General features: G+C 44.7%; 1 protein-coding gene and 1 pseudogene across 2 annotated transcripts; both read right to left on the bottom strand.

The window, feature by feature from the left end:
• Positions 1 to 1980: 1980 nt before the first annotated feature.
• Positions 1981 to 4328, bottom strand: LOC125524233 (protein RADIALIS-like 4). 2 transcript variants are annotated; one of them, XM_048689303.2, is made up of 2 exons: positions 3638 to 4328; positions 1981 to 2423 (listed from the first exon to the last, which is right to left on the bottom strand). In XM_048689303.2, coding segments are annotated over exons 1-2 (255 nt in total). In that variant the 5' UTR covers positions 3892 to 4328; the 3' UTR covers positions 1981 to 2422. The 2 variants fall into 2 exon arrangements, with proteins under 2 accessions (XP_048545260.1, XP_048545259.1); XM_048689302.2 differs by having other exon boundaries at positions 1986 to 2423; positions 3641 to 4033.
• Positions 4329 to 9030: 4702 nt separating this feature from the next.
• Positions 9031 to 12185, bottom strand: LOC147959118 (uncharacterized; annotated as a pseudogene).
• Positions 12186 to 14815: the final 2630 nt, after the last annotated feature.

Genomic DNA, 14815 nt, shown 5'->3' with positions numbered 1-14815 from the left:
TTAAATAGTTTTTTTTTCGGTTTTTTCAACTATTTAGTTTTCCGAAAAAAACACATTTTTTCTTCCACGAGAGTCACGATTTTGCTTTCGCGAGAGACATGATTTTGCTTTTGCAAGAGGCAGGACCATGCCTCTCGGAAACAAAAAAACATATTTTTTATTTTTTTCCTTCCGATAGAGGCACGGTTTTGCTTTCGCGAGAGGTATGGTTGTGCTTTCGTGAGAGGCACAGTTGTGCTTCTTGAAAACGAAAAAACGCATTTTTTTTCCTTTCATGAGAGACATGGTTTTGCTTCTGTTTTGTATTCTTTTTCCTTCCGCGAGAGGCATGATTTCGCTTCAGCGAGAGGCATAATTGTGCTTTCGCGAGAGGCATGGCCGTGCCTCCTTTGGAAACGAAAAAAATGTGATTTTTATTTTTTTTCCTTTCGCGAGAGGCACGGTTTTGCTTCCGCGAAATGCATGATTGTACTTTCGTGAGAGGCAGGGCCGTGCCTCTTTCGGAAAGAAAAAAAAACATGCTCCCGGTTCGATTTTTTGTCCGATTTTTTTGTCTGCTATTTTCGTGAAAAAAATGTTCGTCAAATCTATCAATATGGGATCTAGTTTTGAAGATCTGAACGCGAGGAATCCAATGATGAAAACGGTTCGAGATTTGGACGCACGGTTTCAGAGATAAAACATTTTGAATAAATGGATGTACGAAAAAGCAAAAACTCTCAGTGCGCCACTTGTCGTAACCTGAGGAGATGGGAGTGATCTTTGAAAGAAGTACTTCTTAATTAGTGATTTAGGAGTACACGTGGTAACGCAAAACCCTATTCACCGCATTCTGTGGCAAGTTGTCGATTTATCGCACACTTTCGATGGTACATGGGCCGGCCCAGTTAGCTTTTTATAGGTGCGATCATTTTTCCGGTTTTGCGAACCTTCTTGAAGGTTTCCTTGCCCTGTTTTGGGAACCTTCCAGAAGGTTCTTCAACCGGTTTTTCTTTTTGTTTTTCATTCCTTTTTTCTGTTTCTATTTCCTTTTCTTTCTTTTTTGGTTCTCTATTTGTTTTTTCTTTTGTCCTGCTTTTTTCACCAAAATGTTCAAAATTTGTTCGCGTTTCCAAAAATTGTTAGAAAGTTTCAACAAATATTCTCACAATTTAAAAAATGTTCACATTTTTGCAAAAAATGTTCAAAAAGGCAAAATTAAAAAAGTGTTCAAAATATTCGAAATTTGTTTGCCTTTCAAACAAATGCCAGGATTTTTTCAAATAAAAGATTGTGTTTTTGTAAAAAAATATGTTCGTGTTTTACAAAATTTGTTCAAAGATTTCAAATAATGTTCTGGATTTCAAAAGTTTGTTCACATATTCAAAAAATGTTTGTGATTCCAAATTTGTTTAGTATTTTTGAAATTGTTCTTCGTTTCAAAATTTGTTCTGATATTATGAAGTTGTTCAAAAATTCTAAAAATGTTCACGTTTTTTAAAAGCGTTTTGGAAATCCTAAATTTGTTCGCAATATCATAAAATTGTTTGCCTTGGTCAAAAAAAGTTCATACGTTCAAAAAATTAATTAAAATATGGAAAATTGTAAAGGATTTTTTCTAACAGTGTTTAGTCTTGTATTTTCTTTAGTTCTTTTTAGTGTTCCGCTGTACATTGGTCAACCGAGCTCTTCCATCGTAGTGGCTACTAGCGAGTGCGCACAAGTAGCCAGTCCTGTGTTTGATTGCCAGCCATCGTGTCCTACCTTTTTACGATTTTTTACCCTGGTATTTGCGGCGCACTGCAATGGGTCCGCCCAATCGGCGCACCCTGCGTTATATGGGCCGTCCATTCTGGTTTTCTTGGAATATGGATTCCCCAAGGTTTATATAGATCTACTCTAATTTTTGGGACACGCCATGAAAAAGGAGAGCTGGAGAATTCCCTATGACGCGCGTGTCCAAAGCCAAGAAATGTCAGGGCAGAAGTCGGCACCGGCAATAAGTAATCCGTAGACCGGAATTTCCATTAGACAAATATATATATCAGGTAACAGATTCGACAGGGAGACAGACCACGGCACCAGCGTACAAGCGCCCGTCGCGTCCGATACCTCCGGCGGTACAATATAGCTGGGGACATGGCTCGTGGTGCGGGTCATATACACGAAGACAATGCGTACAAAATATACGGAAGATACAGCTCCGATGCGGGACTTGATTATGTCTCGGACTTTATTCTTGTCGTAGTGCCATCATCATTGGAGAGCAATAGCTACTTCAGCTAGCTACATGACCGGATGACGATCACCATGGGGTCATGTGTATCTAGTAGTGTAGATAGAGTAGTACTGGCTTCAGGCTGGAAAACAGGCAGAGGCAGGAGGCTAGCTGTGCTCGAGTCTTGCACCAGCCCAGCGATCACTGGCTCTTCAGGTACCTTGGCCTGGAAAAAGGAGAGAATAAACCGAGTGTTAGTCTAGCTATGTTCCGGAGGCAACAGGGAACTGAAAAACTGAAAAGGCCATGGATTGATATAGGCATGGATTTAATGGCTGAAAATGAAATCCACAAAGGAAATAGAAATGCTTGGCTCACAGTGTAACAAGTCTGAATGTTCCATGTAAAGGAAGAGATGCCGACAGAAACAAAGTAGAGGGTCTTTCCAGTGAAGGGCATTAATTTGGAAATAACATATAGAAGCGGATCTATTCTAGTCTAGCTAGGGGGGCAAGAGGAAGAAACCTAAGATTGGAATTTGTCCTATACGTCCATATGCGAGAGAACAGAACATCAACTGTTGAGATGAGCAGCACTTTATGCCCGTCGAAAGGACAGCAAGCTTTAAGGGACTGAGCCCGCAAGCTTTACGCGCAAATCTTGAGCAAAAGCATGCTCTAGCTGCCTGCTTACTACACTTTTTTTGTTATTCTGGACAAATTAGTCTCCCTGCGGTATCTCCTTTTTTTGCCAGTTAAGGGCATGCTGTGGTTAAAACATAGCCTATAAGCCTAATAAAGGCGCGCTGCTTTTGAGGTTAGTTATCAGATGGACTGTTGGATATATTCTGACGCTGTCCTTTCTTCACCGTCTTTATAAGACCAACTGATAAAGCCAGAAAATAAACCTGTGTTTATATAGTGATAAACCTGTGTTTATATAAGTGATAAACCTGACAGCAGTTCACTAGTTAAGTGATTGGCTACGGTCAGTCAAATGGGTGAAGGAACAAAAATATGTTCATGGATTAGTCAAGTAACTAGCTTCCCAACAATGGTAAAGGAGTCAATGCTACTACATTTGCAAGACCACATAAACTACAAACAAAATTCAGTAGGGCAAACATAGTTTTTCCTAAAGGTCAAGAGATAACCAAATATAGCATTTGCAAGACATGTAGAGTAAGAAGGGAACAGAGAAGTCGATGCCCAAGGGAGCAGCAAGAGACCATGCATATTAGTAGAGGGAAATGCATGTATGGAAGGAATATAAAGCATCCAGTGCAAGTGACTGCACGGAGAAAGCTAGCCAGGCCGGCCGAAAGGAAGACCGCCCTTTCCCTTTGCACACACCACATTAGTAGAGGGTGGTCAATTATGTGATGATGCATGTGCACGGATGGAACAGTCCAGAACTAGGAGATTCGGACAGACTACTTACTACCTCTGCCCATGGCTGCTGCCACCGCGGCTGGAACCGCCCTTGATGTTGTTGCTGCTGCTGCCGGCACCGTTTGTATGAATCTCGTCCACGTCTTTTTCCAGCTCCGCGAAGTGCTTCTTCACATCCTCCACCGTCTTGCCGTCGCCAACCTCCCGCGCCACATTCTGCCATCTGTCTGGCGTGTCCTTGTCGTACTTGGCCAGCGCATCCTCGAACACCTTGTTCTGCTTGAATGTCCACGATGAACTCATGCTTGACTGGGCTGTGGCTTCTCAACAGGAAAGAAAACTAAGGTGGATTGCAATGACCACTGTTACTACTACTACTACTACTACTAGTGCTACTACGGTTGCTAGATCACCGGGCTTGGCTTGTGTTTGTATGCAACAAGAGTGGTGGCAATGGTGCAGCTTATATAGTGGGAGGAGAGGCTAGTTGGAGAATAATGCTTGGGAATGGTGGGGGTGGATTGGAGGTGTTAGTAGCAGTACCAGTAGGCAAATCAGCGACAAGCTTGCATAGGAGCCACAAGAAGAAAGAAAGAAAGAAAGATAGGAGAGATTTTATTTCATATTTTCATTGTACGAAATGAAATGCAGGGGAGAATCTGCATCACCTCCTCGGGTCTGCTGGAGGAGGGGGGAGGCCCCTTTCATCTCTTTTTGTCTGCCTATCTTCGTTGAGACTAGTTGGTTCCATTGCTCAATGGCAGAGGCCTCTAATACTTTAAGCAGGATAATGACTACTATGATTAGTAATTACCATAGGCTAAATATACCTAAAGCACCTGCTGAATATGCAAAAATGGCAAGCTGATTCTTCTTTGGACCGTTGAAGCTTTAAGGGGACATAAAGTTATTCCTACCTCTGTTTCTAAATGTAAGACGTTTTGGCAGTTTAAATTAAACTGCCAAAATGTCTTATATTTAGGAACAATATATATTATGACTACCTATCACTAGAAAAATATTTCTTAAGTAATATTTTTGAGTGATGCCCAAATGGGTAGGTACTTCTTGGTTGGACTTTTAAAACTTCAAGTGGATTGTTATCAAACATTTAGACATACATAACTGATGCAGTACGTGAAAAATGCGCACACATCCTTACTGAGTGATATATCTTAGAACTTCTACTTGAAGAATATTTAGCACCACATAAAGCCGCAGTGCTGGGAATTTCGACGTACATTCTCTCTTAGAAAGCAAGCGTACGCTGAATGAATTTTCTTCCCGACAAAGTACGTACACTGATGGAATGTCTGTTGTATACACTAGGAACAAACAATGTGCACCATCAGTTATGATTCCAGTTTGTAAAAGCAGGACCGATTATGTAAGACACTGCCTGAGAATCAATGCACCTCTAAGGCTAGACGCTAGAGAACTGCTAGCATTGTTGTGTTGGCATTCACCCTAGCCTCTGAAGCAGAGATTTTCAAAGATCTTTAATCCACCAATGATGGAATGCTGGACTTGTATTACAGGTGTTAATAGAGTGTTTGCATGCTCTATACCACTCTTTACATGTAACATCCAAAAGGACAAGATATGTGCAGATTCTCTTATGCGACACAAAGCAGATGGAACAAACTTGTCCTCCTTGCTAATTTTCTTTATCGTATTTAATCAGGGTACTTCTCTTGACAAAGGATGAAAACTAACCCAGAAATAATTTTATATTAGAGTTGAACTAGCTCTTTTTCCCAATTAAAATAATTTTACACTAGAGTTGAGCTAGGGGGGACTTTTTTTTCAATAGAAGGTACTAGTGCAGAATTAAAAAAAGAACATGCGTCCTTTTGGTCAGAAATGATAGCAGAGTAGGTTCATCTCCCCTTCCATGAGTTTATTGGTCTGATTTCTCAGCCCATGAGGGCTTATGGATTCAGCTGATGGATAAGTGATGTATAAAATCCATATCGACCCTGAATTTTTGTCAGTTCCTTTTCGATGGCAGACAAATCGGATGCAGAGCTAACCTAGTTCTGTTTGCAGAAACTATATGATGGACAGATCGATCTAACATGGTACTCTTATGGTTTGTTTCTGATCAAGGATCGTTAATAGGTTCAGACTGTGCTCAAGTGAGACAACTAGATCTGATCCAAATCTTGGACCTACACAACAAAAGTGAAGGGACTCTGTATAGTTGCACAGGACAATGCTATATAACTGATAACTATAAAAACAATATCTACTCCTAAGCTAGCGAATTATGTATGCATTTCCACTGTATGTTGATTTTCATATACATGTTCTGGTGGCTTCTTTCCTATATTAATTAATTTTGCAAACACAATTTGATTTCCACTATTAGTTCTATGAAGTATATATAAATAAAATATGCAGAACATATGTATGAATCTACCCATATGTTCTTCGGGCTACGAGGTGCATTTGAATGTTGTTAACCTAAGATGAAAGTAAATAAAAAAACTGAAGTAGAACTAATTCTCTCTCTCTTTTTTTTGAGAAACGAAGTAAAACTAATTCGATGAGGGGTTAGCTTGGAATTGCAGTGATTTGTGATAATATCGTCACATAAATCTGTGGAAAAGCGAGCCTAACGCACTTCTGCTAGATGTTTTACATATCTGACAAATAGGCATACATCACACTAAAGATTAGAGGCACCTTCTTTAGTAATACCTTAGGCCCAAAATATTCTGGTGATATATATACTGTGGTAAATTTGATTAAGCTTTCTATAGACCAAAACGAACATTAGTGTAGGGAAACCGTCATGATTCTACTCAATAACAAAGATGGGATAAGCTTGTGAAGAAGCAAGCTTATTGCCCACCCCCCCAAAACAAACCGACCCAGCAAGAAAACGAATGCCCAGGCGCAACAAAACATACACATCAACACATACGCAGTTTTGTCTTCTTAATTTTTTGTAGGTCTGCTACCTCTCAGGAGCTTCATGTCTTTTCCTTCTTCGTCCTTGTACCATACTTCGTAATTTGAAAATTTATAAAAATCCAGTTCGTAGAAATCCCGTCCGATTCTCTGAAAAAAACTACGTAGTGTTGTAGCATACACGGAACGTGAAATTACCATGTAAGCTCGAGATGCATCAACTAAATTAAGTAGAAGAACTTACTCAATAGTCTGCGTCATTCAGAAAGTTCCATACTTTCCTTCCATAGATGCGCCTCTTACAACTAGTTTCAAGTGGCTGCAGCTTTAGTCATATTCCAAGTACAGAAAGAAGCATGATAGCAACTCCTGTGGTATTCGAGATTCAAGGTCAGAACATATACTATTGACCAGCAATTTTCGGGACTTTGATACGAAGCAGGTTGCAAAGGAAAACTATAACACAAGGAAGGTATGGTGGCTATTAATGTTAGCCATATAAATAACTCATGTTTAAGCAAACAAATTCATTTGTGGAAGATGATTTTTGTCCCTCAATTGTTCACAAAGTTGATTTTTAGTTGCTTAACTTTTTCCGTATACCTTTGGTCCCTCATCTTTCTAAACCTGAGAGGTTTGGTCCCTCACCAAACCCGAAGTGGTTTTCTCGCTCACATGGTCTGGTTTTAACCCACATGCCACATGACCCTACACATGCTTTTTCTTCTCATGAATCTTAAATTCCTGCTGGTGTGCTTTGAGTCGATGTGCGGACTGAAGATCAATTATGCAAAGACTGAAGTGGTAATCATGGGGTGTGATTTTGAGGAACAGCTCTGGTCAGTTCACATGAGGAACTGTGGGCTTGATTTGCATCCCAATTGACTCTAAGAAGCTTTCAATTGTTGATTTGAAGTCCCCTCACAGACATAGTGGCCAATAAGGTTGACTTGCAAAGAATACTATCTCCCTTTTCCTTGTTCACCAAAAGAAAAACTAAGTGAGGATGTCTTTATTGCGGAACCCTACGAATAACTCTTGGTGTTCAGATCACAAATTTCTGTGTAAAAATCTTGAAATACGCTTCTCCGGTTACCAGTTGTATTCTAGCCCATGTGTCACGCGTTCATCCTCAAGCCAATATATGGCCTATAGCTGAACTACTTGTTACTAACGAACACCACAGAACTATCTTTGCACACACCGTGGTCCCAATGCACCCTATGGACTTTGAAATGAATTGGAAATATTTTATAAGAGAAACTTTTTTTTTTGGCTAGAATTTTATAAGAGACTTGCAGAAGAAACAAGCTTCTGTAGTTATGACAGGAACAAGAGACAGAAGTAGAGTTTTGCACCTAAGGAGATACGGCATGCACATCAGGAAAAGGTACATATGCCCGTGCTCATGAGAATCTCCAACGTGACATGCTTCAAAGTGCTCACTATCCTGAGGTACGCAGATTTGAAAAGGTGCAAACACCTGCTCAAGTTGCTTAAATTTTGCATCAACTTGGACTTCATGCCTCATGATTGGAGGATAAAGATTCAACTTCGATGGTAACGTGAGTCTTGTCGACTATCACCGAAAGAAGTAATTTTATTTGAATTGTTGATCTTTTCAGTAGAGCTCTTGCTAAACCATTGATCGGAAAATATATTTGGGGAAAGCACCATGTATTGTCTCCCCATGCAGCAACTTCCGTGGAATTACTCCTCTATATAGATGACACATGTATGCATATGTTAATTGCAAAATATGTCTTCACTAATGGCAAGGGCTTCAAAACAAGATCCCATTTTGTCATTCTTGATGATTTTTTTACCGCAAGTGTCATATTAATAACCAACAGCTGCCATGATAATGATGTATGGTCATTGCACAATAATTTACATGTTTTAGGCATTATACCATGTTATGTAGAGCTAGAAAATGAGTTTTCAAGTTTTATCATCATGCAAATGATGGTACCATATCACAAAAAAACCCGATCATGCAAGTCTTGTATGGGTGGAGAATGTTGTTTAGTAATATGGTAACCAAGTTATTATAATTTGACAAATAAGTGACTATAATCTGGCCACGACATCCTCCAGTGACCTGGGAGGGAGTTGGAGCGGTGGAGGTGGCTAGGTTATTTGAAAGGGGTGGAGGTGGCTAAGTTAAGAGGAAAGGTGTGGAGGCGGCTCATAAAAATTAAAGCTAATTCTATTACCATTGACATCGTCAAAGAATATTTTCCTAGAAAGTGTGTCATCCTAGGGAACCTACATTTAACCCTTTGTTACTCACTTAGAGCATCGCCATCCGTTCCCCTAAAGAGTCATCCCCTAAAGGCTCTTTTTTGCACCACCCAAAACTCGCCTCCCTCTCCACCCCTGCCCCCACCCCCCGCACCTAAATTCCTTTTTTAGTTAATTTCTCTCCCTACCCCAACTTATTCTATTACCGTTGGTCGCGAGATCTTATGGATTTCACCTCTAGCCTACCCCAACTTGTTTGGGACTAAAGGCTTTGTGGTTGTCAATTTCCCTCCCTGTATTGTGCATGCAAATCATTAGAACTCAAATTTATATTTTACATGATAATAATTCAAATCAACCAAACAATATTTACATTGATCATATAGAACAGAGAATTCGTCTACACAGAAGAAACAGAACATGTCAATTTACAGTTCACATTGATCGTAAAGATTCACAAGAAACACTTGCTGGTAATGTTATCAAATACCTTGCGGGCGTCAAAAATGACGTTGGCTAGCAAGGAGGAGGAGGCACAATGATGGAGTTCATAGGCAGAGAGGAGGGGTAGGAGGAGGTGACGCACAAGGCAAGGAGGGGTGCGGCACATGGTGAGGCAAGGCGCAGGAGTCCGTGAGAACTGGAAATGGCAGTGGTGACAAAAAAGGACAGGGGTACTAGAGGCGGCCCCACAGCGTCAGAATGAGTGACAGGGCCTGGAAAGCAGCAGCGGCACAACAAGGGAAGGACGGATGACACTGCAGGGTGGGTGGAGGCTGCACCGTTCAGGAGTGGTGGTGGCAAGAGTAGGCGGGTGGTTTTGAAATTTGAGCCTGCCAAAATAATGTGGGATATGGAACCCCTCCATGTACAGTGTGTGGGGATGTTTTTTGGCGTGCCTGTTTTTTTTTTTTGGTATTGAGGATGGTTGAGGCGAGTCTTTCGAGTATGTTATTTCAACCTTTGATGATTTTTTTAGTGAAGGGGTTGTTTTGGGGGATCTATTAGAGATGCTCTCACATGGTTATTATACAACTAATAGTGGGGTATGGGCCGTATGGCAGTTCTCTTTTGCTATGGAACGGATAATGGTGCAGCCAAAGAGTTGTTGGGTAACTGCTATATCATAAACATGATGTTAAATAAAAGTTGTCCCCTTGAAATCTATACATCTAAACGATTGTGTGGCTAAGGGAGTGTGGTGGTAGACGTGTGATTGAACCTTTCTTGCGACCAGGGTCCGGTCACTGGCATTGGTTAAAAGGCCCATCCAAAAAAGAATTTTATCTGAATAGAGCTTCAATTATATGCCATAGCCCTGGAAAAGGTGGCAGAAGGTTAAAACATTGTTCTCCTACGTTTGAATGATGCACTGGTTTTTTTGATTGAGTGAAACTTCCGCAGCGAAACCAATTAGCACACTATAAGACATCACTAGTTTTTAGAATCTATGCCCATAGGCCTGGTGAACAGTTTAAAAAGTAGTTGCGTTGGATTCCTCTTTGGGGAGAATGGTTACTAGATGCCGATTTTCACAATATTCTGATGCCCTTTTCACATTTCCCTCTAGCTTTCGTACTGTCCCTACCCCTTAAGTATCTTATGTCATAATTCATGAATCACAGATTGTGTGTATGATGTCAATAACACTACGGAATCATCAAATCACGATAGAATGGTCGGTGCAATGAGATGGGCGTCGACTTGCTGAAAAAGCAGAGAATCCCACAGGATAGATATGGTGAATATGTGGCTTAAAAGCAAAAGCATAATGAGTGAACATGATTGGATAAACCCCCCTGCTTACACTGCTTCGAAGGACATAAATGTGGCATGTAGCTAGATAATAGTGCTGTCCAAATATGATACGGGGACTCAACTCAAACAGAAGTTTTGTTGTTTTTGTGGTTGCTTTTGGATAAGGTTACACTCTTATTTAGCTTCAGGTAAGGTACTACCTCTTTAACTAAAAAAGGGTTTCCCCCGCTTTAGATTATAAAGCAACCATCACCGATTACAACCAAGAAACCGATACAAACACACACCACCACCGCACACAACCCACACACCCACGGCAAGATACAAAGATGCCGGGCGCCAACACCCCACCCCACCGACAGCCAAGCAAACTACAAATGAGCAAGGAAGACCGCTTGGAGCCGACAGAGGCCTCCACAAAGAGAGGTGAGCCAGACAACAACGAAGTCAGGACTCCAGAGCGGTGCCTCCTAGAAGGTTACGACCATGGATAGCCGCCACTGCCTGATCCCGAAGATCAGGTTTTCACCCGAAGCAAGACGACAGGAGTGGGAACGCCACGACGGAGCCTTCAGGAAGGGTACGACGTCCATCGGCCAGTCACAGAACTAGGCAAGTGGTATACCTCGGCCCTCACACCCCTCCTTCGCACCCTAACTCCGTCGACCACCCGCAACCACGCCACCCGCATGGCCATGGGTGCCCGCCCGCACCAGAGACGCACGCTCCGCCCCCAAACGCCGCGCCTCCCGCCACCAGAGCCGCCGCTCTGCAACCAGACCACCCCGAGACCTACACAAAGGCTCCGGCTTTGGACCAATCGGCGGCCCTCGACCGACAGATCCACCCGCAGGCGCTCCGCTGGAAGGCCTGCACCAACCCGCCCGTGGCCGAGAAAAGGGGGAGAAAGGGGAGCGGACGAATCCGGACCAGCATGAAGGTGTGTCGGCGACACGTGACGCGACCGCATCGAGGCCACCCATCCCTCCAACCAAGCTCCTCGCCAAAGACGAGGAAAGGGGAAGAAGGAGGAGCGGACGCATTCGGACTGGCAAATGTGCCGGCGACAGGTGGCATGACGGCATCGAGGCCACCCATCCCTCCTACCGAGCTCCCCATCGAGCACTCCCGTGCCGCCCCACTATGGTAGCTGGCACACATCTCCGCGAGGCCACCCGCAAACGCTCGCCCGCCAAAGAGGGCTACCACATTGACCCGCCGCCGCAGCCAAGGAAGCTCACCGGAGATGCCTCCTCACGCCGCCTGCCGATGTCCAAGCGCTAGACTAGGAAGGTCCCGACACGGACAAGACCAGCACGCCCAACCAGCCACCACCACAGAGCCGCCACCCCCCACCAGCCCGAAGCCGTGGCAGGGGCAGCCGCCCGCAGATCCTGTCACCCGCGACCTGCACCACCCTCAGCACCAAGCCAGGAGCCAGCCCTGGCCACACTGGACCCCGCCACCGATGTCCTGCCTCGCCATGACCGCCGCCACTGCCAGATCCGCCCGCCACCATGTACACCCACACCAGCCGGGCGCCGCCCCTGCTGCTCCACGACTAGGCGAGGCCTCGCAGCCACCGCGGCCATCACGGCCGCCCGCACTGCCGGCCTAGCCGACCATGACGCCGCCGCTGTGCCTTGCACAAACGCTGCGTCCCCAAGGGCCCCCCGCATCTCGCGCTGCAGGGGGACCGCCAGGGAGGAAGACAACCCCGCCGCCGCACTAATGGCTTTTCATTGCAAGAATAAATGAAAATAATACTAACTCCTTTCAGGTTTATTAGACCTACGCATATCCCAAGATTGATAATTTCGCCAACATAACATGAGTTGTAGTCTAGAAATTATACCATTAGAAAATATACAATTTGAAGTTTCTAATGATATTTTTTTGTGATATATAACTTGTATTATAGTGGTCTAATTATTAATATGGGAAACACACATGCCTAATAAACCAGAAAGGAGGGACTAATAGTGTTAGCTGTCAGCAACTTAAGGGCTACCAAGATTATAACTGGAGAGATGCAAGATCATATTGGATGGAAATATGATAGAAGACCAGTGCGGATTGAAAAAAAAATCCTCCTAGCCCCTCCAGTGCCGCCCAAGCAAGGCGACGGGGAGGGTGACCTTGGTGCCGCTTCCAGTCCCACCTCCTCCTCCCACATCGCCACCGCCAAAGGGCACGATCGGGTGAAGCTCGACCAGCGCCGACGGGGCTTTGGTGTTTCACATGGCGGGGGTGGTGCAGGCCTGCTCCCCTGGACCAGCAGTGCGCGGGTGTGGCTAAGGCATGCAGGTGTGGTGGGTGGTGTGATAGGCAATGTTGATGGCGGGGCGTGCCTAGGCTCCGGCTGCCAGATCTGGCCGGCAAGCGATACAGGCTGCGGTGGCGTGGGTTAGAGGCTACTGCCCTGCCCCCCGGTGGCGGCGGTGGTGGTTCCCTGACCTGTGTTTAGTCGGTTGTCCGGGGCCGGTACGGGTTGGGGCGACGGCGCGGGCTACGGCGGCGTGGCGGCCGTGGCCTTATAGGCGGCGCGGAGGGACAGTGGACTCCTCCCTTCTCCTAGATATGAGTTGGCGGCGTGCGGGGCAAGGTACTGGCTACACAGGCGACGGCTCTGTCCTAGGTTTTGTGCTTGGGCGGTCTGGGTCTGGCCTGAGGCGGATCTGAGTTGTCACCCCGAGTAGGTTGGGTCTAGCCTGGGGTGTGCCCGTGAGTAATGTCCTCGCGGATGCGGTGGTCGGTGGTGGTGGTCGTGACGTCGCTTCGCCATCCTACTGATCGATCCAATGGCCTTAGACTTGGCATCGTTCGAGCTCACCTAGTCGAGGCCAGACGGGTTTGACTAGGGCAGCTCGGCTGCGTCCGTCGGCAGTCTTGGGGTCGTGCCCCCTCCCCGCGCTGGTCCACCGGGACTAGTTGGGGACCCAAACTCGCGAACTGATGTCGGGCTAGGTATGGAAGGATTGTCTTCTACTCTTCCTGCTGGGGTTGGTGTGTTGTGATGTGGATGGTCAGCGGTGTAGCGAGACATGGATGTCGAGACGGCGACCCTGAAAGATGGTCTGCATGGCTTGGCTCTTCGGTGGGCGCCATGGCGATAGTGGTGGCTCGGCCTCTCAGTCGTGTGGGCAGCGAGCGGTACAGTCGCAAGTGGCTTGGGCTAGCTCTCCATCGTTGATAGTAGTGATGCCCAGACCTGAAGCTAGAGGTTGATGCTCGTCACAGCTATCCTAGGTTCCTCTTGGTGGCACGGGCGAGCCGACGAGAAAAAGTTCCACGCCTTGGCGGTGGCGCCTACAGGCTTCATTCTCTTCTCAGGGGGCGTCATTATGGTTCTCCCCTTCGTGTCAGGGCTCCGGGTGAAGACCCTTGTCCATCTCAAACTCGGCAACAACAACTCTTACCACTGTATCACCTCCTAAGTGCGTTGTCGTGGAGCTATCCATGAAAACCCTATTTACAGCCTTTTGCAGGTAATAGCAAGTCGTCACTCACGCCATATCCCACGTGGGTTAGCCCATTAGCTGGGTCGCGACTCTTGTCATCGCTAGTCCATGATAGGGATGACACATGTTGGACTCCTTCCTTATATTTTCCGCTCATCCTATTTTCCTTTTTTATTGATTAATTTCCTTATTTATTATTTACTTGTTTAGCTTAATTTATTTATTTACTTATCTTTTCATTCATTTATTTTCCACTTTCTCTTTGTCTTTAGTTGGGTCTTTTTTTGTTTCAATGTGAATAGAAGAGATATTAGCATGAATAACTCATATTGTTTGTCCTCAAGCACAAGGTAGAGTCTAATTTGTATGTTGTTTAAACATGAGACAACACTGACAAATTTGATTAACCTTCTTTCGATATACATGATAATATATGATGAGGTGAGAACATGACAATAACATGTTCTTTTAGAAGTGCAACAATTTATTTGAGTTGTGTGAACATTTTGACGATTGGTCTAAGATGAGATGTGGACCATTGGAATTAGCTTCCGCTTTTTGGCGGTTATGACTTGATAAATGTATACTAGATGGGCCATGCAACATGAGAGAGGGAGAAAGCGCGCTCTGACCCCTTGAGAATCAATCCTGCGTGAGCCTAAAAGCTGAAGCTCTGGCCATGCTCTATGCTGTGAATGAAGCGTCAAGAATGGGGTGCCAAAAAGTCATCTTAGAGACGGATGCAGTTGCTCTAAAGCAGGCAATCACAAGCGACCTGTACGACTACTCAAGCCTAGGCGTGCTGTTTAAAGAGATAAGAGCAGTGTTGCAATCAGCTTTTCAATCTT

Source organism: Triticum urartu, chromosome 7A (genome assembly GCF_056163025.1).
Source record: "Triticum urartu cultivar PI428250 chromosome 7A, HENAU_Tu73, whole genome shotgun sequence".
In the NCBI taxonomy this organism is placed as follows: Eukaryota; Viridiplantae; Streptophyta; class Magnoliopsida; order Poales; family Poaceae; genus Triticum; species Triticum urartu.
This window is presented reverse-complemented; position numbering and strand designations above follow the sequence as displayed.